The 27055-nt window shown below is 48.9% G+C and overlaps 1 protein-coding gene across 1 annotated transcript in view; it reads left to right on the forward strand.

Moving 5' to 3' along the window:
• Window positions 1-27055, forward strand: part of RAB1A (RAB1A, member RAS oncogene family) — a 153658-nt gene that overhangs the window by 104563 nt on the left and 22040 nt on the right. The window contains exons 4-5 of the mRNA XM_086927595.1: window positions 21999-22094; window positions 23192-23323. Of these exons, the coding sequence (XP_086783721.1) occupies window positions 21999-22094; window positions 23192-23323 (228 nt within the window). The remainder of the gene's footprint in view (window positions 1-21998; window positions 22095-23191; window positions 23324-27055) is intronic.

Raw genomic sequence — 27055 nt, forward strand, 5'->3', positions numbered from 1 at the left:
GTGATCGCTCTTTTGGCCAGTAAAAAGGCCAGGTCAGTGAATTTTGTGGCTGCTTTTGGGTTTGTGGGTAAATGCCTAACATACAGGCTTCAATAGTCTCGAGTCGTGGTCTGGCAATTATCATGGCTGTACAATGTATGAACTCTCCCCCGGTATCCGTGCAACATTTGATAGGTCCATAACATGTGTAGAGGTCAGCCTGATAGGTCTGACAATTGTGGTAGCTGGCAGGCATGCTAGGAAATATCCTGTGCAGTCTATGGGGCGTTGGTTATGCTTTATGCAGTATACTATATTGTATGAAGTTAAAACTGGCATTTGTGGTGACCTTTCTTGGATATTCCAGAGCTCTCCTCTAGTCATTATCATTGTTATGTTAATGCCACATTGGAAACCACTTTGTCATGATGAAATGCAGACTGATAACTCCCGATAAACCCCCACCCACGTCATCTTTGTAGATAGGCAAGGAAGGTTACAGGCGTTGGTGGGCTTATAGATTATAAATCTGTGCGCTCTGGCCTTATGGCAAGACAGGGCCTCTACTCGGACACGCAAGTATTATCAGCACAACCAGCTTTTCAGTGAACACGTAACTCCTGACTTTGCAAAAAGTCCCCGCAGAAACACAAAATGGGTGTTCACAGACAAAATGGGGGAGAGCGGAGGCTAACTTAACAGAATACATTTTTTACAGTTTAACAAATGCAAGGTTTGAAGAAGGTGGGCAGAGGCCGCCCCAGCTGGCAGATTGCAAACTAGGCAAGCCGCAGTGTTATGCACCACCTGTCATTTTGATAGCAACATCTCATTAGCGGACGCCAGCAACAGATTGCAGTAATCCAAGCGACTAATTATCAGGGCCTAGACCACCGTTTTCCTTGCAGAAAGTGCCAGTCTTCACAATATTCCCTCAGAGTTCAGAGTGACACTCCTGTATGGTCAAGGATAACCTTGTATAGCCATGTAATAAACCTCCACCCATCTCCTAACGTGTGTATGCAGTCTACGACTTTATCTGTGCAGGGTTCTCGCTCAGCTGCATTCCATTGAGCCTTCAGTGCACGCATTATCTTGGCCAACTGTAGGAATTGTCCGATCCCCAGCTCTTGTTTAGCGATCAAGATGTAAAATTCAGTAGCAGTGCTTTCCATGTACAGATCACCCAGTGTCTGGGTACCTACAGCCTCCACTGGCTAACTCTCCAGCTGTTAATGGGCCAATGGTGGTAGGTAGGCCATTAGGCGGGAGCTGAAGGCTATAGAGCATGTGTAGTGAAGACACAATGTCAAGGTCACCATCTGTACCAAGACTGGCAGAACTTTAGTGAGTTTTGTCCCCAGGAACAATAAGCCGTGGAGGACACCACTCTAGAGTTGCTCCCCCAGTAGTGCTGTCTCAGGCAGGAGGTGCCCCGCCATCCAATAAGTCACCCAATGTAACTGGGCTGCATGGAACTAACCACAGTTGTCTTGGGCGAAAAGGCCTCCCTTGTCCAGTGGTAGGCGTACTTTGGCCATGCTTATTCTTCAACCTTTGCCTCCCCAAAAAGATCCACAAATCCACCTAGCATCAACTGTCGCTCCAGAGCCATTTGCCAGAGTAGGATGCCTGGACTTCGAAGGGTTAACGCACAGTCCTGTGGTGCCAAACTAAAGTGGTTTTTTTCGGTTTTTTTTTTTTAAATGGACATCTTCAAACTAACAAGTTGCAGTACAATACAACAAGCCAGCATGTTATCAAACCATACAGGAGCTCAGGTAAGCAGTCTAAATAGTGCACAAATCTCTGTATCAACACATACTTCGTCAGCACTCCACTAACAGAAGGATTTATATTAGTCATACATCTAGATGATCGCACGAATCAACAAGGTGAAACAATTGAATAACCTTATATTGCATATTGCCTCAGAGAGGTCTTAAGTTCTATATGTCCATCACGCTCATGTCCACAATGCCTAGACAATACGACAGGGGAACAGACCTCAGGGGCAAGTGGAGAATAATATAGCCAATCATGTCAATGGCACATTCCGAGTGTCGCCCACATTTGTTTCTGTATTAGATGTTTGGTGACTCTGAGCCCAGGTCAGGAATGGGTCCCATATGTTACGAGGTCTTGAAGAGGGTGTCATGAGCTCCCAAAATGTGCTTAACTGTGTGTGCCCGTATGTGACGTCCCTGATCCATTCCTTAATGGAGGGCACCCGTCTCCTGCCCCAGTGAATTGCAACCTGTCCCTTCGCAAATAATAAAAGGAGTGCATGTTGTTTACGCAGCTTGGGCGGTGTATCTTTAACATAACCCAAAAGGCCAAGAACAGGGGCTGGGACTAATGACACGCCGAGGATGTGATTTACTGAGCCAAAAATTAGGAACCAAAATTTGGAAATCTTGAGGTAATCCCACGCGACATACAGAAACGTGGCCTGGGTATATCCGCAGCGCCAACAACTATCGTACTCTTATACCCATACTGTAGAGGCTCACGGGTGTTCTATAAAATCTATGCAGATATTTAAAGTAGATCAATCTCAGCTTGTAATTAGGAGAGAGTTCAGTGAGTTGCCCACAGTAAAAGTCCCATTGGGCTTCAGTTAATGGAGTTGAGAGTTCGTCATTCCAGTATCGGAAGGTTTAAGGTATCACCAACGGGGCAGTGTTCTGCATGTTTGTATATAATCGTGTAATGAGTTTACGAGATGATGGTGATTTCAACAAGTTTTCGAGTGCAGGCAAAGGCGGAGGGGCCATCTGGAATCCCTCCCAAAGAGCGCGGCATGCTGCACGCAGTTTATGATATAGAAAGAGCTCAGCAAATGTCACAGCTTGACCCTCAGCCACTCCTTGGTGGGGTGGGGTTGGGTGGGGGGCGAGGTCAGAACTCATCTCCTGGTTAGAGGGAAGCGAAAGTCTGAAGTTTCATCTTTTGGCCAAGTGACTTACTCACACCATCCTGTATACAAGGCAACATTGGGTTTTGCAGCAGAGGAATGGAAGGGCGTATAACACCGGAACTCCTGCTCTTTTACGCAGCTCGTCCCATGCCCAACAATGTTCCAGAGGAGTCTATATCGCCGTGTGGGCAGCTTGATTTTTGGTATAGTGCCACCTTAAGCGGGACAGGAGCCATCAAATCATTCTCGACTGCCATATGAGGCTGGAAGGGGGTCTGGTATGCCCAATAGTGCAAGAATTGTGCCTGGGAACATAATGCATATAGATGCATATCTGAAAGAAACACGTTAGTGTTAGATTCCTTACCTTAGAATATCCCCAGGCGTCAGTCTGGATCCGGAAACTTTTGCGTAGCAGTACCCCTGCGCGTCGGTAGGCGTCGTCTGCAGGCGTCCCCTGCGGCTCCGCGTCCGTCGTCGGCGTCGTGCGCCGTGATGACGTCGCTGGAGTATATAGACGCCGCCTCCGCGTGCTGACGTCAGTTCTTCTTTTTTCCGCGCCAGTGGACGCAGATCTGAAGAGCAGTACTCCGGTCTTTTGACCAAGTTTTTCGATAGTTATTTTTCTCTTTGTGCCTGGTAGGATGCCTGGGTTCAAGCACTGTGATGACTGTGAGCGCACGATGTCGGTCACAGACCATCACCGCCTCTGTCTCCGGTGTCTGGGCCCCGACCACGACGTGGACTCCTGCGTCGACTGCCGGGCCCTCACCAACAAGGCTAGGCGGGAGCGGTCCCGCAAGCTACTGGAGCTCCGGGTGTCGGCCCCACGTCGGGACCGGGAGCGGTCCCGGTCCGGCCGGAGGTCGAGAGAGCGTTCAAAGGAGCGGTCGCGGAGCCGCGCCGAGCGTTCCGGAAGTAGACACCACTCGTCAGGCTCATCAGGTAGGAAGCACAAGAAGTCGGGGCGTCGTCATCGTACCCCCGACTCCCCCCGACGCTCGCGCGATGCGGCCGGGGGCTCGGGTGACCCCAACCCCGCGGCTCCGCGAGAGTCGCCGGCGCGGCCTGCCTCATACCCTCCGGTCCCTGGGCACGGCGCGACGCCTGAGGAGATCGAGGCGTTCCTCATGGCCATGAGGGCGCTCGGTTCTCCGACGGGGCCTACGGTGCCTTCGGGCCCAGTGCTACCGTCTGGAGGCCCTGGCGGTTCGGGTGTCCCTGCCTCGGTGCCGCCGACGGCTCCGGCCCCGGCGCCGCCGACGGCTCCGACCCCGGCGCCGCAAGGGCCTTCGGGTTCGCCGCCGGCTGGCCTTCCGGCCTCTCCGGCGCCGTTACCATCGGGGTTACCCCCGGCGCCGTCCCCGCGCGGCGCCGGTTCTCCGGTGCCGGCTCCGGCCGGCAGCGGGGTTCCGACGCCGGCTCCGGGCGGCGCCGTCCCCTTACCTTCGCCGACGCCGGACGCGGAGCCGGACGGGCGTCGCTCGACGCCGGTTCCGGCGCCGATGGGGCCCTTGAACCCCGAGGAGCCGGTCTACATCGTTGACTCCGAATACGGAGAAGATGAAGAGTTCGGTGAAGGTTGGGAGGGGTCCGAGGACCCTCTGTCACGCGAGTGCCAGTATGACCCGGACTGGACAGGTGACTTGGGGGATGCCAGTGGTCTGGACGACTCTCCTAACCCTGGTTTGATCTCTCCTCCTTCCGTGGCATCGGTGGAGGGAGCTGCATATTCTGTGGTGCTGATGAGGGCTGCCAAGGCCTTACACCTTGAGCTCCCCGTCGCGGCCGTGAGGCCTAACATCCTCACCGAGGTCTTCAAACCGCAGTCATGCCCACAGGAGCCACTGCTGCTGTTTAATGAAGCCTTGTCAGACGTTCTGTTGGGCACGTGGTCCAGGCCCGCTTCAGGTCCGCCTGTTGATCGGAACGTGGCCAGGCGCCACCGTCCTTGTCCGGACGACCCCAAGTTCCTGTCTACCCACCCCACTCCTGAGAGTCTGGTGAGCCAGGCCTCGACCTCCCAGTCCGCATTCCCGTCGGCCCCGCCCGACCGGGAATCCAAGAGGTATGACCAATTTGGCAAGAAGGTCTTCTCGTCCATTAGGTTGGGCCTGCGGTCTTGCAACACCGCTTGCCTCTTGGGCCGCTACACCCACTCTGTGTGGGATACGGTCGCGGAACTGCTGCCAGAATGCCCCATGGAGATGCGGGCAAAACTCGGTCAGGCTGTGGCTGAGGGCCGAGATGCAGCGAAATATTCGATACGGTGTGGTCTTGATACGACCGACTAACTGGGCAGAGCTATGTCAACGACGGTGGCGATTCGTCGCCACGCCTGGCTGAGATCCGCCAATTTTTCGGCAGATGTCCAGAATACCTTGATGGACATGCCGTTCGATGGCTGTCACCTCTTCGGTGACAAGGCGGACCACGCGCTGGAACGCTTCAAGGACTCCAGGGTCACGGCCAAGTCCTTGGGTCTCTCGACCCAGCGTCAGCAAACGGGTTCGTTTCGTCCCTTTCGTGGCCAAGGAAGGGGCGCCCCCACGCGTGCTGCCAGCCACGCGCCGCCAGCCACGCGCCGCAACAATCCTTTCAACGCGGTGGCGGCCGTGGAAACCGCCGTGGTGGCGGTCGGGGACAACGGCGGGGTCAGACCACACCTTCCCCCGCAGCATCTACCCCAAAATCCTCCTAGTCCGTGCTTTCGGCCCCATGTGACGCCAGTGGGTGGCAGGGTGCGCCATCACCACGCTCACTGGCGCACGATCACTTCGGACAGGTGGGTGCTGCAAATCGTCCGAAGGGGCTACTCCCTCCCCTTCGAGACCTCTCCTCCAGCCATGCCACCGCAGAACCACCGTGTGTCGGGGGACCACTTGACACTTCTGCAGGAGGAAGTTACGGCCCTCTTGGCCAAGGGGGCCATCGAGCGCGTTCCTGGGCCAGAAGTAGGGCGTGGTTGTTACTCCCACTACTTTCTGGTGCCCAAGAAGGACAAGGGGGGCCTACGTCCTATCTTGGATCTAAGGAACGTCAACGGCTTCCTCCGGAAGGAGAAGTTCAAGATGTTGACGTTAGCTCAGGTCTTGGCTGCCCTAGACCCACAAGACTGGATGGTAGCGTTGGACTTGCAGGACGCCTATTTTCACATCCCCGTCCTGCCGGCCCACCGGCGTTACCTGCGGTTCACGGTAGGCCAGGAGCATTTTTAGTTTATCGTGCTTCCCTTCGGCCTTACCAGCGCCCCACGGGTGTTCACAAAGGTGATGGCGGTGGTCGCAGCCCATCTGCGCAGGTTGGGGGTTTCAGTCTTCCCCTACCTAGACGACTGGTTGTTGAAGGCGGGCTTGCCCCAGACAGTCGTCCACCACCTTCAGATGACGGCAGACCTCTTGCACGACCTGGGGTTCTCCATCAATGTGCCGAAATCACACCTGTGTCCCTCTCAAAAGCTCCTTTTCATCGGAGCGGTTCTGGACTCGGCGCAGTTCCGGGTTTATCCTCCGGAACGGCGGGTTCGGGATATTCGGGCTTTGATTCCCATCTTTCAGCCGCTATCCCGGGTTTCGGTCAGGTTGACGCTGCGGCTGCTGGGACTGATGGCTTCCTGCATCCTTCTGGTGCATCACGCCCGGTGGCGGATGCGGGCTCTGCAGTGGGACCTGAAGTTTCAGTGGGCCCAGCATCAGGGCAACTTGTCCGACCACGTCTTGATCTCGGAGGGCACTGCGAGACAACTGCAGTGGTGGCTTACGGACCGCGATTGGGTCATGGGCAAGTCCCTCTCCCTTCCCCAACCGGAGCACGTTGTCGTGGCGGACGCGTCCCTCCAGGGCTGGGGTGGCCACTTGGGAGAGGCAGAGATCAGAGGCATCTGGTCTCCGGCGGAGTCCCGGCTCCATATCAATCTGTTGGAGCTGCGGGCGATTCGTCTGGCACTGAAGGCATTCCTCCCCTTTGTCAACGGGAGTGTAGTGCAGGTGTTCACCGACAACACCACCGCCATGTGGTACTGCAACAAACAGGGCGGTGTGGGGTCGTGGACCCTTTGCCAGGAGGCTCTGCGCCTCTGGCAGTGGCTGGAACGTCAGGGCGTGACTCTGACGGTTCAACACCTGGCAGGTTCTCTGAACGCCAGGGCGGATGAGCTCAGCCGTCGGTGCTCGATGGATCACGAATGGCGTCTGAACTCGGACGTGGCGCAAGGCATCTTTCTGCAATGGGGAGAGCCTTGGTTAGATCTATTCGCCACCGAAGAGAACGCGCAATGTCATCAGTTCTGCGCGTTGGAGTTTCCAAGACGGCACTCGCAGGCGACGCCTTTCGGCGCGAGTGGAGTTGCGGTCTGTTATACGCCTTTCCGCCTATACCACTTCTGCCCAGAGTGCTGAAGAAGATCAGGCGCGACCGGGCCCAAGTTATCCTTGTGGCTCCGGACTGGGCTCGAAGATACTGGTATCCCGAGCTACTCAGCATGTCAGTCGGTCCCCCGATCCGCCTGCCCCTTCAGGAGGACCTTCTGTCGCAGCAGCAGGGGACGGTCCTCCACCCGAACCTGTCCAGTCTCCACCTCCATGCTTGGAGATTGAGCGGCGGCAGTTGAGGCCATTTGACTTGCCTCCTGAAGTCTGTGATGTTATTCTGGCAGCCAGGCGTCCCTCCACTAAGTCGGTATACGCCTGTCGGTGGAACAGATTTGTGGCATGGTGCACAGCAAAGGCTGTGGATCCTCTTTCTGCCCCTCTTTCGGAGGTTCTTCTGTTTCTTCTTTCTCTTGCCCAGCAGGGCTCTGCTCTGGGCACTATCAAGGGCTACCTTTCTGCCCTTTCAGCCTTTTTGAGGCTTCCTGATCAGCCTTCTTTGTTCAAATCCCCGATTGTAACTCGTTTCTTGAAAGGCATCACTCACATGTTTCCACCTGTTCCGTTTGTGATGCCTCAGTGGGATTTGAACCTGGTTCTAACTTTTCTGATGTGTGCTCGCTTTGAGCCCCTTCATTTTTGCCCTCTCCGTCTCCTGACTTTAAAGACGGCTTTCCTGGTTGCCATCACCTCTGCCAGGAGAGTGAGTGAGCTCCAGGCTCTTTCTGTCCAACCTCCTTTCCTGTCCATTCATCCTGATAAGGTAGTTCTGAGGACTAGGCCTTCTTTCCTGCCCAAGGTTGTTTCGGCCTTTCACATCGTGCAGTCCATCACCCTCCCTTCCTTCTTCCCGCCTCCGCATCCTTCAAAGGATGAAGAGCGGCTCCATCGTCTGGACCCGAAACGTGCGCTTTCATTTTACATGGATCGCACACGCCAGTTCCGGGTGGATGACCAACTGTTTGTTGGCTACGTGGGTGCGAAGAAGGGACGGGCGGTCTGTAAAAGGACCATCTCTCGATGGGTCGTTCTCTGCATCAAAGCGTGCTACTCTTTGGCTCGGAAGGAGCCTCCTGTTGGGCTGAGGGCCCATTCCACTCTGGCCACGGCGGGTACCACTGCCCTGGGCCGGGGAGTCCCCTTGCAGGACATTTGCCAAGCGGCTACGTGGGCCTCGCTGCACACCTTTGCGAGGCACTACTGCCTGGACAGTCAAGTCCGGAGGGATGGCTTCTTTGGCCATTCTGTCCTCCAGGACTTTCTGGTGTAGTATTGTATTGGTTCGCAGACCCACCACCGGGGTTGGTATTGCTGGGGTATGTATTCTAAGGTAAGGAATCTAACACCAACGTGTTTCTTTCAGATGAACAAGTTACTTACCTTCGGTAACGATATATCTGTAAGAAACATTAGTTAGTGTTAGATTCCTTACCGAACCCACCCATCCTCCCCGTTCTGCGAACTGATACCTAGGGTTAAGGACATCCCTTTCAGGGCCCTAGTTTTTTACATGGCACCAGTGTTGGTTGTCTCATGGCTCTGCGTCTCCTGGCGCGGAAAAGCTGTGTGCAAAGAACTGACGTCAGCGCGCGGAGGCGGCGTCTATATACTCCAGCGACGTCATCACGACGCCGACGACGGACGCGGAGCCGCAGGGGACGCCTGCAGACGACGCCTACCGACGCGCAGGGGTACTGCTACGCAAAAGTTTCCGGATCCAGACTGACGCCTGGGGATATTCTAAGGTAAGGAATCTAACACTAACTAATGTTTCTTACAGATATATCGTTACCGAAGGTAAGTAACTTGTTCGTCTGTGGCTCATAAGCCATCCTTTCTCAGTGGGAGGGTCAGAAGGTCCCATGAGGTTCTGGCCCAAACTCCACAGTGTTAATCACATAGTAAGAGACCAGTGAGGTGCAATAATGATCCGATTGATTTCCTACCAGGGGATCCCTAACCAGAAGCACTCAGTGAGGTACTTGCGCTACCTATAGATTACTTTCCAGTGTTTGGGACTACCCCTACTGGGTGCAATATTTGTGTAACATTGCATTTGTTTTATCAAGTGTGAGCCCGCAAACGTCCTATCTTCTGAGGGGCATAGATTTTATGTAGGTGGAGACTGGATCATTTTGGAGTAAAGGGGAAATAAGATCTGCTACCCCCATTAACTATAAGGATAAGTTCCCTGTACTTTAGACTGCCAAAAGAAGGTACTCTTTGTCTCATTGTTGATCACTAAACCGGCACAGGGTACATAGAACTCTTCACTGTCCAAACTACTTAATCTAATTCTTTTTCTAAAGGAGGATATGAACTCAGGATTGCATTAGTCATAAAGCAGCCTAATTGTTTGCATCCAAGCCATTGCAGGTGGCCTACTTTTTCAGGATTATGAAAGTGGGAAGGTCTAACAAAACATTGCAATTGCATCCTTTGAACATGCAGGCAACAGTGTGTCCAAACAAACTCTTTGTGGTATTACCACCTCTCTGAACATGGTACCATATTCATGTATCCACAACTAGACAGCTGGTTGAAAAGGTTCTATGCCTGTGTAATCTTTGAGTTACATTTACCTTGAATCCCTCTGTGAGTATCTCAAAGATTCTGTGAAAAGCAGAGAGTCTCCTAAGACCCCCCCCCCCCAATGCTGCCGGCGCAGGATCACCACCTTTAATTCACCTTGGATTCGCTATCAAAATAAGGAGGCAGGCGCTGGAAACTGGAAGACAAGAAAAAGGTTTATTTCTCATGAGGAGACCACGTCAACTGAAGACACCGGGATGTCTCAGGGAGGCATTCTGCTGGCAACTGCTTTGGCTCTTCCTTTTATACAGGTTTGACACAATGTATTTGTTTCATTTATCATGGTTACAAGCTTGGAGTCTCTGCCCCGGGCAGGTTGTCACACAAGCCCAACATTGTTTCATCAACATGGTTACACAAGCCCAACATTAATTCTCCTCCCATCCAGGTCGAAACAGACAATTTAATCTTGCAGCTGGACCTTGCTTCAGGGTCTAAAACATGTGAGACCGGCCATTTCTAAGAGTACGTTCTATTGATAAAAACAGGTCGTATTGTTGGCAAACACAAGTCTTGCTGTGTGCAGTGCAATAAACCATGTTTGCAAGAGTCTGTTTAGTATTTGGAACCTGTTTGTGTAGGAGTGTCCATGGGTTTGTCTATAAACAGATAAGAGGAAAAACGAGTTTGTGGCAGCAAGCGAGGTTGATGTTCGTTGTGGCAATAGAGTTTATAGCCCCCAGCTCACATACCAGGTTGGTCAGAGGGATGCTAGTAAGGGCAGGGTGAAATGAAGGTGACCATTGGAATACAAAATGGCTGCGGTCGGTCAGAATGACTGCAGTTTATGTGCACGTAGGAACTTCCATCCATCAGACAAGGTGGCGCAGATAAGGTTCATGATAGTAGTTTTGCTTTTAACAATTCCACATTTGACATCTTTGTAGAATATTGGTTCTAGTTGCATTAGTCTATTTACCGCCACAGTAAATCCAACTTTAAAACATAGTTTGTAAATAAAGAGGATTGTGAATGTGCCTGATAGAGGAATTTATACATTATGCAATGAATATGTGTACTTTCTGAGAAAACAAAAGGCACTAGGTAACACACACTGTATCTTCGTGAAACTTGGTGCATTCTTGTAAGCAACAAGAGATTCAAGAACTCATTTCCACAGGTAGCAATTCTAGCAATCCGTACACAGCCTGGACCTGAGGCGGGTAATGTTTCTATTCTAAAACAGATTAGTTAATTTGCATTGTGGCTATTTACTCTACCCGTACAATGCAAATAATTTGCTAAAGAAGGAACTTGAGTCATGTTTTCTATAGCACCAGGCAGTACAAAGGGATGTGTGTTCAGTGCACGAAGAACATGAATACGGAGAAGAAATGTATAAGCCATTTAATCACTTATACACTTTGCAAGGATGCAAACAATGGGGGCACACAGGCCACATTTTTATGTGCTGTGGCAATCTAGCAATAAAACTCTTTGGACCAAGACAAAAAAGAGAAAAGTGCCTTTGGGATAGGGTATTTACAACTAGACATGACAGGGAATTCTTTTTGATGGTTCAGTCCAAGACACCACCGCTTCAAGTTGACCCTTCAAAATCTTATGAGACCACTCAACTCAACCGTTCTCTTCATAGCTCTCATGGCAAAGTATCTTTCCTTCTGGGAATTTATTTAGCTATCTTGTTTTGCCTTGAAATATTCTTAATGGTGAACCTGTTGTTGAGGAGGAATGGCATAATTATGCAGCTGAATCTGGAGACCTTAAGCTTGGTTTTTGGCTCCTGAGGTCGGAGACTAAGAACCTTCCTAATTCTTGAACAATTCAAATATTCCAAGAGAGGCTGGTATGCTGTGAAATGTAAAATGCTAGCACTTCAAATGAAAATGTTGGCTTCACAACGTAATATTACTTTAGAGTTTGTTTACTCAAACACAGTTAGTCTTTAGTATATCTTTATTATAGCTAATCCATCCCAATTTAATGTACATGTAGTGCATGCATTATTTCCCCTTTGTAAACTGAAAGTGGTGGTAAATAATTTTTTTATATATTTTTTTTATTGAGTTTTTCTCACACACAAACATCTAACAATCATCCTACATCATTATTAATGGACATAGTTCCCAATTCTTTTACAGTACATTTATCTTAACCATCTTCATATGTGGCTACCTCCAGGCGTCTAGTGTCTTGTAACATTTTCATTCTCCCCCAAATATTGACATTCCCCGTATACAGGTGTGGTAATAACTAATGTGGTCTAATTTTCCTAGACTTATCACCATATGATATCACCATATGAAGGGTAAACTTTCAAGGTTTGTTGAGGGGGCTCTGTTTGTATCACAGATTTATTTGTTTAATTCATAGTGGTTATAAGGTCTCATTTGCTATATTGCTTGTTGGCTTAACATTTTTAAATTTAATCCCAGAAGTCATTAAGGCTAATTCTGCTCTTATGAGCAACACAAATGATTAGCATTGAGGAGTTGTGCTAGACCTATTGTTGCATGCAAAGAGCCATTTGGTTGATTTTTGTAGTTTTAAGGTATCCATGGCAGTCCATGATGCTGAAGCCTATAATATCTTCTGTCGTATGGAAGATGGTGCTTCTACCTATTACAACAGGTGATGACTTTTTTCGCTAAGGAGTTGTATTTTGGCATAATCATTTGTGAATATCGTTCTTAATTTAACTAAAACTTACTCTGGTCATGTCAAAGATAATGAAGGTAATTGGGCAGGCTCATTTTTCAGTTTTTTTAGAGTCGGGTCAGGAGGTTTTAAGAAATGCTGCAACAAAGCAACTCTGAGAAATGTAATGTCTGTATGTTCATGCCTTGCTCCTCACCTTTGAACACCTATTCAAAACACAGCCAAGAAGTGGAAGGAACAGTGGAAAAGAAAGAAAATCAATTTGCATTGAATGGGAAGGCCTTAAAATGTGAAAGAAAAAAACCTTTCTGTACTTATTGCAGCACTAGTTTAGTTGTAGGAATGTTAATTGCTGTCTTTAAGTTAAATAATTCAGAATGTGTAGGTTTTTAAAGTGAGCATGTTATTTCATTGAAATGTTCCTGTCTCCAGAGAGGAGCAAAATGTTATAGGTATTTTTCTTCTCTAGATTACACTGACATTTTAGCATAAAGAAGTGTAGAATGAGAACCAGAAATGGAAAAAGTCACTTAAGTCATGTTGGTCTGCCATACTCTCTAGCAGGGCCTCAGAAAATCTCTTTACACAGTTGGTTAATGTGTTCCGTTGTGATCAAATCACTTTTTTCAATTTACCCATATCACTGGAGATGTTTAAGGAAGGGTCTTTCTCAACAAGTCATTCTGGGTCTTTCTCAACAAGTCATTCTGGGTCTTTCTATGTAGTGTTTACGTTAGTTGTGGTATTCTGCACAAATCCCCACCATATTTACTCTTATTTAGGATACATGAGTCTAAGTGGATAGTGATGGGGTATCACCTGGATTTTCATATGTATTAAGGAGATTATCAAATGTAGACCAAGGTGTAAAGCTTAACACTCATTCTAGGATTGGAGGGGGAGTGTCTGAGCACTGGATTAATTCCAGGTGCACGTTTTTTATCACCATGCCATCTGGTCATCTGTAAGTTAGAACTAGTCTACTACGGAACCCCCTCACTTATGGCCAATAAAATGCACTAGTTAATCTAGTCAACCCATTTGACAGCCTTCCTTCCCCCTTCGACACTGCCCCTTCCTCCCGTCATTACCTGTGACCGACTAAGCGCTTTAGATGACAAAGACATGACTGCCAGCTCCTTGTGACTAGCTAAATCAACCCTCTTAACACTGCCATCTCATTTTTCCATCCCTCATGCACCGTCCTCTCCACACCTGTGAGGCACCTGACAATGCAAACAAATTCCGATTCTTAAGAGTTTCACGTCCAAGCTTCAAACTATGAACCCCTCCACATCCAACGGCACTTCTCTTTGATGCATCTGTCAGGTGTGTAAAGTCGGTTTTAATAACCCTAACCAATTATGAAGAGAACATGTAAGCAAACACACTCTACAGCACAACTTGTCTACAACAGACGTCAACTTTTGAATCCCCACCAATTTAGCTGTTTGTAGAAAACATGTTAAGCTGACATGGTTGTAGACCACTACAACAGACCTCTCAAGCTTATGCTAGGTAGTGTGCATCAAATGTTTGCATTCTAGGCATGCTTTCTGGGAAACTCTTAGGTGTGGGATGTCTTGTGAGTGAGCACATGTGGAATGTTAAGGATGTAAGGTCGAGGGTCAGCTGGGAGCAGTCAATGGTGTGCCCAGTTCATTATTTTTGCCAGTCTAATCTACGCACATCTTAACTTTGCAATACAGTTTTTAAGACTGATGTGCGCCTGTCATTGTTCCATCTACCCTACCTGCACCCCAAGACATTTTTCAAGATGCAGGTCAGTTCGAGGCATGTGGGCTGCTGAATTCATATCTGTGCATAGATCGCCGCCTAGTGTTGGGTCCGGATGATTGCACATTGTTGTCCTGGAAGAGTCTTCGAAGTATCACGAGATAGGTGGCTCCTCCCCTGGACTACAGTGCGCATGGGCATCGCCTCCATACCCAGATTGTTTTTTTCCGCCATTGGGTTCGGATGTGTTTCGGTTCCCTCTGTCGGAACCGATAGTAGTTTTACGTTTCTACTTGAGACCAAAAGGTCTTTAGGCTGGGCGTCGGTATTGTTTCGTTCGGGTTATCTTATTCTCAGCTCCGAACACTCCCTGCCCCTCCGCGTGCTCTCGGCGCGGACGGGCCTACTCGACGCTCCAAGTTCCTGAACATGGAACGGACTCCGTTCAAGAGGTGCCCGGTGTGCACCTCCAAGTATTCGCACCTCGACGTGCACCCTGTGTGCAACAAGTGTTTATCACCGGACCATGACGAGGCCAGGTGTATGGCCTGCTCAAAGTTCCAGTGCAAGAAGACCCTAAAGCATCGTCGGGCCGCTCGACTCCAGGCCCAGTTGTCGGCGCCCCCTGCGCCCCCGCCGGACAACATCTTTGAAGCATTTGAAGACGACGAGAATGTCTTTCAGGTTTCGGACTCTAGCCCTGCGTCGGAGGGAGAGGACTACGACGCAGAAGATGAGGAGTTTGATGAAGCCGGCGACGAGGTAGGGGACGACGATGGGGCCATTGCCACCGTGGGGGATAGCTCGGAGGAAGAGCACCCCCAGACTGCCTCAGGGGCTAATCCCCAACATACGGCCCAGGTCGAGGGATCGCCTTCGGGCTTTACCCAAGACCTTGCTAATAGTCCAACTGCCCCGCCTCTCGGCCCGGCCGCGGACATTTCTGAGGCGCCACTCCCGTTGAAGAAAACGAAAGTGAAGCCATCGGGATCTACACCATCGGTTTCGAAACCGAAAGTGAAAGCTCCACTGGTGGGGCAGAAGGCTCTGGAGGCGTCAACACCTAAAAAAGTCAAAATGGGCGACTTGGAAAGCCACGCCAAAATGGCCGACCCCAAGGCCTCGGGGTCGACGCCGAAGACGAAGGTGGCCGACTCGGCTGCGTCGGCGCCGGAGATGGTCGAGGTCGACGACCCGAAAAAGGCTCCAAAGAAGCGCCAAAGCGATTCCAAGGCTCCGGCTGTGCCGGCTCCGGCTGTGCCGGCTCCGACCGTCGGGGCCAAGGATGGCAAGGTGTCGACTCCGAAGACGCTGCCCCCGGCAGACTCGACTCCCGACTCAGGGAAATCGCTCGAGACAGTCAAGCCCTCTCCAGCCTTGACGAAGAAGGTCGTTGAATCCCTCCAACGGATTCGAAACGCTGAGGTTCCCGAACCAGAGGGAGTGAAGCCGAAGCCCGCATCAAAGCCGGCGAAGGCGCAGACGCCTATTCGCTACACCCTGCCGCCAAAATCGACGCCGAAAGCCTTCGCTCCGAAGCAGAGGGCGGACGTGCCTTCAAAGTAGGTGTCGACGCCCAAAGCGTCGCTGGCAGGGTCGAAGCCTCTGCTCCAGCCACTCGCTGAGGAAGAGCGCCGTGAGGTCATCATCGACGCCAATACTGGGAAATTGTCCCTCCTCAAACGGAAAATCACCACGGAACCGGTGCTTGAACATTTTCGGATTCCTCTTAAAAACAAGGACTCTGCGGGCGCTTCGGCCCCTATGGAGCCTTCGTCTCCCAAACAAGTGGAACGTTCTCCTACGCGTTCTAACGCAGGGGAAGGTGACGATGAGGAGGAAGTCGAGTACAACTATCCGGCGTACTCGGATCCGGAGGAGGAACATGAACCCTGGTCGGCCGGAGCCGACCCAGATGACCCGCAATCGGGTCAGGAACCGCAGCTCTTTGCGGCAAAGACCTCACCGACGGAGGACTCTGCGGCCTTCAACGCCCTAATTGAGAGGGCCGCAGCCAACCATGATGTCGAACTCCACTCAGATCCTGTGGATGTGGACTTTTTGTTTGACACTTTCTCAGTGGCCGAGAAGTCAGTCAAGACATTGCCAATGCTCAAAGGAGTGCTAAAGCACGCGCCGGAGGTCTTCAAGGAGCCCACCCGGGCGCGTGTCATCAATCCTCGAATTGATAAAAAGTATAAGGCAGCGCCCTCGGATCCAACATACATCAAGGGACACTTGCCACTGGACTCTTTGGTTGTATCCAATGCTCGGAAGAGGGCGAATTCACAGACAACTGGTGACACTCCTCCCCCAGACAAAGAGTCGAAAATATTCGAGGCCTCAGGAAAAAGGATTGCTGCGCAGGCAGCTAACATCTGGCGTATTTCAAACACGCAGGCCCTACTTGCACGCTACGATAGGGCTCACTATGACACCCTAGAAACACTGTTGCAGCACTTACCTGACCAGTACAAGGAGGCTGGGGAGATGTTAATTCAGGAGGGCAAGCTAATCACTAACGCTTCCATCAAATGTGCACTAGATGTGGCTGACACTGCCTCCAGGGCGATCAACACTAGTGTGTTGCTGAGAAGGCATGCATGGCTTCGAATCTCGGGTTTTAAACCTGATATCCAAACGACCATACTCAACCAAACAGTGAATCCTGACCATCTGTTTGGCCCTGAGGTGGATGCGACACTGGAAAAAATGAAAAAGGACACGGACACTGCTAAGTCTATGGGGGCCCTCCAATCTCAGCAGTTTCGGGGTGGTTCCTTTCGCCGCTCCAATTCCAGAGGCACCTCCAGGGGTCAAGCATCGCAATCCACCCAGTACTATAAAAGCAATACCCAGGCCTCATACACCAACAAGGGTAGAGGTGGCTACAGAGGCAACAATGTCAAGGGCAGGGGACGTGGAAACAATAGCTCCAGGTCCACCGCCGCCAACAAGCAGTGACGTCTTGTCACTGCCCCCCGACCACTCAACACCGGTCGGGGGGAGACTCCAGCAGTTCCTGCCCGCGTGGAAATCCATCACCACGGACAGGTGGGTGAGATCTCTTATCCAGTACGGTTACTGTCTGGAGCTTACTTCCACTCCACCAAACATTCCTCCAAGAAGCCGTCCTATGTCCGGCGAGCACTTGCACTTGTTGCAGCAGGAGGTCACAGTCATGCTGCAAAAAGGGGCAATAGAGCTCGTTCCACTGCAAGAAAGGGGAACAGGGGTTTACTCCCTGTACTTTCTGATCCCCAAAAAGGACGGATCCCTCAGGCCCATCCTGGACCTCAGGCCCCTCAACTGGTATATTCTCTCGGAGCACTTCCATATGCTCACGTTACAGCAGGTTCTCCCTCTGCTTCAACAGGGGGACTTCCTGGCCACACTGGATCTAAAGGATGCATACTTTCATATCCCCCTGCATCCTTCCCACAGGAAGTATCTCAGATTCACAATCCTAGACCAGCACTACCAGTTCAGGGTTCTGCCGTTCGGGGTCACCACAGCGCCAAGGGTCTTTACAAAGTGCCTGGCGACTGTGGCGGCGCATCTGCGACGCCAAAACGTCCACGTCTACCCTTATCTGGACGACTGGCTCATTCAGGCAAGGACAGAGCAGCAGTGCGCAGACCACGTGTCACACACTATTCATCTCCTGCACGATCTGGGATTCTCGCTGAACTATCCAAAATCTCATCTCCAGCCCGCCCATGTACGGCAGTATCTGGGCACGACGATAGACACGCTGGCAGCCACTGCGCAGCCAAATTCAGTGAGAATCGCCAGCATCCAGACTCTGATCCAACGATTCAGACCTCAGCACTCGCTTCCAGCGAAGGTGTTCATGCAGTTGATAGGCATGATGGCCTCCTGCATCTCCATCGTCCCGCACGCGAGACTACATATGCGTCCGCTTCAGGAGTGCTTAGCACGTCAGTGGACTCAGGCTCACGGGCAGCTGACAGACCTAGTGTTGGTGAGCGGTCGGGCGTACAACTCTTTGCATTGGTGGAATCCACAAAACCTTTGCAAGGGCCGACCGTTCCAGGAGCCTGTGCCACAGATTACCCTGACAACGGACGCTTCTCTCCAGGGATGGGGAGCGCATGTACTCCATTACACGGTGCAGGGACTATGGACACTACAGCAGAGGAAGATGCACATCAACGTTCTGGAACTGATGGCAATCTTCATGGCTTTAAAGGCATTCAAAGTACATCTGTCCAACAAGGTCGTGTTGATCCGGACGGACAACATGACGGCCATGTACTACATCCAGAAGCAGGGAGGCACACTCTCCGCAGCTGTCTCATCTGGCTCAGAGCATGTGGAAGTGGGCCATTCAGAGGAACATCTTCCTCATGGCGGAGCATCTCCCGGGCAAAGACAACCAGATGGCGGACCTGCTCAGCAGGCACAGCCACCAAATGCACGAGTGGGAGATACACCCATCAGTACTCCAACCGTACTTCCAAAGGTGGGGTCATCCAGAGATAGACCTGTTCGCCACAAAGGAGAACGCAAAATGCCAAAGCTTCGCCGCCAGGTTCCCACACCCGCAATCACAGGGCAATGCGATGTGGATGAACTGGTCAGGCAGATTTGCGTACGCTTTTCCCCCAGCACCTCTGATACCGCTGGTGGCACGCAAACTCAGGCAGCACTCGATGACTCTCATCCTGGTTGCTCCAACATAGGCTCGCCAACCATGGTACACCACGTTTCTGGAACTCTCCGTGGTACCGCATCAGAGGCTTCATCTCACCCCCAGCCTTCTGACGCAGAGCCATGGCGACATTCAGCACCCAGATCCGCAACAGCTCAACCTGGCGATCTGGCTCCTGAAGTCCTAGAGTTTGGCTACCTCAATCTTCCCCCCCGATTGTATGGACATCATTCGGGAGGCAAGGAAGCCCACTACTCGAGCTTGTTACGCAGCCAAGTGGAAGCGTTTTGTCATTTACTGTGTAAACCACAATATTGACCCTCTGGACGCTTCCATTCAGAACATTATTTGCTACCTGTTCCACCTGTACCAATGCAATTTGGCTTACTCTTCCATCCGCATTCATTTGTCTGCGATGGCAGCTTACCTTCAGAATAGGCAACACCTATCCCTTTTTAAGGTCCCTGCTATCAAGGCTTTTCTGGAAGGACTCAAAAGGGTCATTCCACCGCGGACACCACCAGCTCCAGAATGGAACCTCAATGTGGTCCTTACAAGACTGATGGGTCCTCCCTTTGAGCCACTGCACTCTTGTGAGCTTCAGTTTCTGACTTGGAAGGTTGCTTTCTTAGTAGCGATTACGTCGCTACGGAGGGTTAGCGAGTTGCAGGCGCTCACCATCCAAGAACCTTTCTTCCAAGTACACGCTAACAGGGTGGTGCTCCGCACTAACCCTAAATTCTTACCCAAGGTTGTATCTCAATTCCACATGAACCAGACAATTGAGTTACCAGTGTTTTTTCAAAACCCAGAGTCACTGGCGGAGCGAATGCTCCACACCCTTGATGTTAAAAGAGCCTTGATGTACTACGTCGACAGAACTAAAGATTTTCGTAAGACCAAGCAACTCTTTGTTGCTTTTGCCTCACACCACAAGGGAAATGCTATCTCCAAAGCTGGGATCGCTAGGTGGATAGTGAAATGCATTCAGATCTGTTACGCTAAAGCTAAACGCACTCTCACAATTCCACCAAGAGCCCACTCCACCAGAAAGTTGGGGGCCTCTATGGCTTTCCTAGGTAACATTCCCTTAGAAGATATTTGTAGAGCAGCTACATGGTCTACCACACGTACTTTCACTAAGCATTACTGTGTAGATGTGCACTCTAAACAGTAGGCAGCTGTTGGCCAGGCTGTTCTCAAAACGCTTTTTCAAACGGCTGCAGCTGGCACGGGCGGCCGCCGCTAATGGAGGGACTGCTATGTATTCTATGCACAGATATGAATTCAGCAGCCCACATGCCTCGAACTGCAAATGCTACTTACCAGTATGCATCTGTTCTTGGCATGTAGGGCTGCTGACATTCATATCTCCCGCCCTCCTCCCCGGCGCCTGTAGCAGCTGCAGTATTTTCTTTACACATATTTTCATACTCTTAGCATAGGGCATCACTCACATATGTCACTCCATCTCTGCCAATGGCTAAAAACAATCTGGGGATGGAGGCGATGCCCATGCGCACTGTAGTCCAGGGGAGGAGCCACCTATCTCGTGATACTTCGAAGACTCTTCCAGGACAACAATGTGCAATCATCCGGACCCAACACTAGGCGGCGATCTATGCACAGATATGAATGTCAGCAGCCCTACATGCCAAGAACAGATGCATACTGGTAAGTAGCATTTGCATTATAGGCTGCAGGAGAAATGAGAAATACAGAGTGGAGAATGTTACTAGTACCTGAAGATCCTGCAAAACAGATCCGTTTTAAACCACTTAACTTTTTCAGTGGTCTGCCTTTTTTCCTTACTTTCAGTGGCAGTTTGTTTCATACATATTCTCTCCCAAACCAATCTTCAGCCTTATTTAAACTTTTGTGTGAAGAACATAATTATGAAAAAGCAGACTTGCTATCTCTGGAGAGTTATGGCAATGAGAAGAGGATCATCTTAGCTCTTTAACCCCTTCGACGCTCATGATGAGCTCAGCTCGTCATGAACCGCGGGGTTTTTCAAAAACTCAAACTCAGCGCACAGCGGGAAAACGGCCCGCGCGCATGGTGTTAAGCAAGTGCATTATGAAGTGAACTCTCAGGGATAGTGCCAACATATGCAGTCTAGTCATTGCAAGAGTTCTCCTGTAAAACCCACAGATTGCTCCTTTCAGCACAGATGAACATCCTTCTCGGATATGCAAGAGTCAGGTTCAGGGCCCTACAAAGGTACGCTGTCATAAAAGGCCCAAATGTTTGCTGATGTGGGTCCCTCAATAAAGAGCTTGATGAAAGCAAAACCACGTTAATGTCCCTGGTGACAACCAGAGTAGAAACTACTACTTAGAGTGGTAGTGGCATTGAAACACAATTCTTGCTGAGGGCCTTATAATATCTCCTTTAAAGAGCCCTGTAGGTGAGGTGCCAGTCCCATCTAAAAGAGAAAAAAATGGCCTTACGTTTGGGCCTTTGACACTGCAGAAGTCTCTGCTAGAAGTAAAATGGGCTTAATAGCATGTTCTCCATTTGCATGCAGTATGGTTGAAATAGTGCCCAGAGAAGAGCGGATGTTCATCCCAGCTCCTCTTTTATTAACCATTCCTTGATGTTCTTTCTAGACGGTAAAACACTGTTGACCTTTGAACCAGTATACAGTGTGTTTCAGGTCACTTTCAAACTGAAGGAGCTTCTTCAAGTAAAACAAGTGTTACCGTTCAACCCAGCAGTAGATGACATTAGGGTGCAAAGCGAATCTACATCAATATAGGTTTTATTTGTTTTGTTACAGGTTAGTAACTTCCTTTCCTTCTGGTTAGAACTATTATCTGTGTTCTTTGTCACTGCTCCATATGTTTCTGGGGTAAAAAAACTGGAAATGTAAGTTACGGTAACACCATGTAGCTTTGCGTTGGTGCAAGTGCTAGCAAGTACTGCACATTGAATGAGAAACAAACCAAAAGGAAGACTCACCAAACACCTCCTTGGATTGTAATATAATTCAACAAAAGTCGAAATTATCATTTTACCCAGTTTAAACTTAAATGTTATGTCAGAAGCACTGATCATTAATTTTGTGGTGATGCTGAAATCGCAATTTGTATGTTTCTCAATACAGTGGGACACAGCAGGCCAGGAGCGATTCAGAACGATTACTTCCAGTTATTACAGAGGAGCCCATGGCATCATAGTGGTGTATGATGTGACAGATCAGGTACAAATGAAGTTTAACAGAAACATGTTTTTTGTTGTCCTTTTACTAAAAATGACGCGCATGAATGTACTGGAATTCTTTTTGACACTTGTATAGTTTTCTGAAAAGGCGTTTTGCAAAGATGTCAGTAATTTATGTGCCTGAGCATACTTTTTTTTAGTGTGCTACTATGAGAACATGGTTAATAACTCGACCAAATTTGTTCTTGGGTTCTACCTAGGAGTGTAATGGAAGTACATTTTGTTAAGTCACGCCCATTGGAAAAAAAAGTCTTAAATGAAAAACAAACCTTTCATACAGTTAGTGGTGAGATATTTTTCTGTCACTACGTTGAAAGTGCTAAAAGGTTTCCAAATTAAAATGTGTGGACCCGTTACGATGTAGCTTTTTCCAACATCTTCGTTATAGTTAGTTTGACTTATTCTCATTTCAAATGGTCTACGTAAGCTCCCACAAGAGGTAAAGCACAGTAATCTCTGGTCCTGCATAGAAGGCTGCATGGAAATTATTAACTTCATGGAGGGGGGGGGTGGTGGGTAGGATCCTAATCTCTATCTTCCTGGTTCCGATGATTCATTCTAGCAATTTCACTCATTCCCTTTTCAACGTTTAATGTTTTAACCCTTTCTATGCTGATGACGGAGCATTTCGGTCATGGCCCGGCCGCCGCGCCTGCGCGGCGCTGATTTCGTGCCTGCACGGTGCGTTCTATTGAGCGGGTGGGGCCATGACGGAACCGCTCCGTCATGAGCACAGCCCAACTGCGGCTGATGACGGAGCGGTTCCGTCACCAGCAGGCGGCCGCCGCACTGCCGCCCGCCCCCTTAGCGCTGCGGCGGAATAGCCGCCGCAGCGATGCGGTTAAGTTTCATAGCTTGTTCACTGAGCGGGTGGGGATGTGTCGGATTCAGAGCACATTGAGTGAGGTTTTGAAACAGAACATTGCGAGTTGAATGAATTCAGAACATTTTCAGTGCCATGAAATGTTTTTGCTGTTATGTTTCTTGATAAAACTTGATACAAATGTTGTCGATTTCTTACCCTGGTACATGAAAATGGGAGTTTGCCTTATTCAGTGTTTATCTTTTACCTTCTAGGAGTCCTTTAATAATGTAAAACAGTGGCTGCAAGAAATAGATCGTTACGCCAGTGAAAACGTTAACAAATTATTGGTAGGGAATAAATGCGATTTAACCACAAAGAAAGTAGTAGACTACACAACAGCAAAGGTAAGCTCATTCTTTTATAGCTTTGAAGATGTATTGGTGTGGTCTGCATTTCTTCCTTATTGGAAGTTGAACAGTATCTTTCAATAATTGAGTCTCTTCAGTGAATTATAATTTATCATTGTTAATCTGCTTAAAATTCCACAATCTAGTTTGGGTGCATTCTGTTTGTTTGCAAAAGTTGATTTGATTCGTGTCCTTTTTAGAAAAATGTTTTATTTACGATAATGTTTAAAAGTACAAGCTCCTGCCTTGCAGTATGGTTTAGTATAATCTATGTCCACTTTAGCAGTATAAGAAGGCAGTGCTTGAACTACGCTTTTTGCTGGCTGATACTTTTGAGGACACATTAGCCTGAACATTAGGGACATGTAATGTTGTTTTCTTAAAACAATGTTTGCCTAGGAAGTATGGGAATGTGAGCAGGACATTGCAGTTTTCTAAAATGCATTCCTCTGATATACTGGATGCCTTATCCTGTTACCCATATACAAACAATATATACGCAGTTTAGTCTGTCACAGATTCACTTGGTGTACAATCTGCCAACTATAGGTTTTTGCAATGATTGGTGTCCCCTGTGATGGCACCAGGATGCACCACACTTCACCACTGCTTAAAAATTGTATTTGATACCATTCCGGTTTGGTCATGAAGTGGAAAAGTTTTATGGACCCATTTATTTACTTCAGTTCTGGAATCATTAACTAAGGCATGTGTCTAATGAGAATGTGTAATGTTAAGTAATTTCGAAATTTTATTTAAAGGCTGGTGGCCTTCACAAACTGCTTGTGTTTATTCTAAATTCCATGTAATAATGGGTTCCAGTGAATTTAAGAAAACCTTTATTGGCATTTGCTTCGGGACTGCAACAACAACTTGCTTAGGGCTTGCAGCATGCTTATGCAGAAAGAGCTGTAGCTCAATCTTTGTAAATTTGTGCTCCGGGCTGGACTGGTGTCCAAAATCGGCCCTGGCAAACATTTTCAAATCAGGCCTACACTTCAGGTGGATAGGGTTAGAGTGGGTGAATGGGCGCCTGGTGGGGTAGTGACAGCCCTCTAATCTGCAGTTTATCGAGCAAGTGCCAGAGTGAAAAATAACCAATCCATTCAACTTTGTGCCGGCAAGTCGTAAACCTATTTCGGCCCCCCCCCCCCTGATCTATGCTGAGCTCCAAATATGGCGCACTTCAAAAACATTGCTGTTTTGACTATTTCCTTAATGTTCTAGAAAATAATTGCTGGATTATTAAGTCACGCTTGGCTTCATTACTGATACATTTACTGCTCCCTGGGGTGTCCCCAGTACTCCTACCTAGGTGGGTTCTTGTGAGCAGTTACTGTTGACTTCTCCTTGTTCACCAAACTGTAAAGCAGCATCCTTGTACTTTCTGTATAGGCGAAGCCCTCTCTTTTGCCATAATCCATTACATATGCATTGATCTCTGTAGATTTTATAATAGTAATAAGATCAGAATAAGTGTTGAATTAACCACTGTAAAAATCAGGACCTGACTTAAAAATGAGAGTATGTACGCAAATGATAAATGTTCGTTGTTGCCAATGAGTTTTAAATTATGCACTTTAAGCACTTTATTGAATTGCCATTTAAAGTTATTGTGAATGTATGTGGATATATGCACTCCAAGATGGCTACCGCCTTTTTAATGTATGAACCTTCTTTTATGTCGATGAATTAATGCAGGTCAGGTGGGCTTTAAAATGGCAACTAATCACAAACACAAACTGACACTGACGAAGCTTCTATAGCGAAACGCGTCTGTCTGGGGTGAGGGGGGTTGCAAATAAAAATAATCAAAATACCGGATTACCTGTATGCTTGCCGTTTCTTCTGACGACACTAGGTTGGATTGTGTGGTAGATGATATATATATTTTCTGTTGTAGTGCTTAATGATTTTGAAACCCGGGTATCCAGAGTTCATTTAGTATGTGTATGTATGTATTGATCTTGGGTGATGAGGGGGTGCTATAAATGTGCGACTAATGCATTTTAGTGTGGAGATGCGGACACCGGCAATAAAATCTTAGTGTAACCCTATATGCGCGATAGTTGTCAGACTACGTTTCAAAAACCAGTCTGAGACATGTCCTAAAGCTCTATAGGAATGAAGAATTTAGGTTAAAGGGCCGAACTGGGAGCCGAAACTGGCCCTGGCTAACTACTCGCCCGGCCCTGGGGGCGCGGCAGAGCTGTTTGCTAGGAATGGTTTTGGTCGATTTTGTTACAGGGGGCCAATATAGCTGGCCCTGGTAACAAAACTGCCTCCCAGGGGCCCAAAACCGGCCCCCGCTTTGGTGGTCCACCAGGGAAATGCCCTGTGACCGCGACAGCCAGTCCTGCCCTGGTGGGGATAACTAAAGGGAGCATGCAAAATAGCTTTAAAGTTCTGCCCCATGTACATTTTTGTGCTCCAGCCAGCCTTAGGTCTGTCTTCTGAGGGACCACAACAAAAGAGCCTGAACAGATTGCAAAACCTTACTGCCAAAGAAGACCATGCAGCACCAAAGTTGCATACAGTGAGTGCATTACTCAACAATGCAGATCATAGGCTCTACCAGCTCACAGTCTGATGTAGTTGCTGAAGACATTGAAGAATCGAATCGTATGACAGAGGGGCAGTATTGACACTGCTAGCTCAGAAGCTTATCAGATGTAGTGCCCTGTATATGTGTCCTTTCAGACTCTGACCCCACAGATGACCGGACACAACACTTTTGGCCTCGGCTGAAAACCGTCTATTCACGTGTTAAGGATCCCCCAAGGAGATCAACCTCGAAAGGATCCTTGGCTGAATTGTTTGATTGAGGAGCCTCTTACAAAAGAGGCTTAGCAGTTGGCACTGCTCGTTACAGTCCTGGCTCTTTGATGCTAAAAAAAATCTTCTTTGTTTCTAGAGGTCCCACAAACCTATCAATCTTACCATTTTTATCACACTGAAGTTGACTCCAAATCTGAGCAAGGCATCTACCTTATGCAAATCACTACCATCAGAGGAGGATAGTGAACAAAACCAAAATATTCCACCTTCAAGTGGTTCAAAGGAATGTTTCCTATCGTGGTAGGATGCACACAGTGTTTGCTTAAATACCCCTCTCACACCAAATGGGCCCTTGGTGTCATGCTTCATCATAGGGGTCTTCCCGCCCTGCTGCGGGACGGGGCGTGCTACGACCAGCGACTATGCGGGAGCACTGAATTTGTAGCAGTGTGTGTGATGTAGAGGTAGTTAGAGGCAGGGTCAGGGGTGGATGCGAGAAATTAGTTAAAAAGTACCTGACCTCATAGACTTAAAAAACTTTAATAGGTCAGGGGGGTTGGTGCTGTTAAAAAGGTGGTGCGGAGTAGTCCTGCGTGTTACGTGTGGGTACTCCTAATCAAGTCAATATGTTTCGAAGCATCAAGGCTTCTTCATCAGGACTAAAAATGATCCCTTCTGTACCCACTATGTTGCTATCAATTTTGTGCTAGGACAAAGTGCTATATACAAAAATTGTGAAAAGGGATGCAAAACCTCATGCATTCCATACAATACACAATCAGTAATGTTAAAGTGTAAACTAAATCAGTATTTCTGAAATGTAAGCTAGAGTAAGCAGGAGACTTTGCTCCTTGAGCATTTCAAACGGGTGGAAAGGATGATGCCACTGTATTGTAGTGATCAACAGGTCCTCGCCTCTGCTAACACCATCCCGCGGCTCCGTGGTGCCAC

This window comes from Lissotriton vulgaris, chromosome 6 (assembly GCF_964263255.1).
Source record: "Lissotriton vulgaris chromosome 6, aLisVul1.2, whole genome shotgun sequence".
NCBI classification, from domain to species: domain Eukaryota; kingdom Metazoa; phylum Chordata; class Amphibia; order Caudata; family Salamandridae; genus Lissotriton; species Lissotriton vulgaris.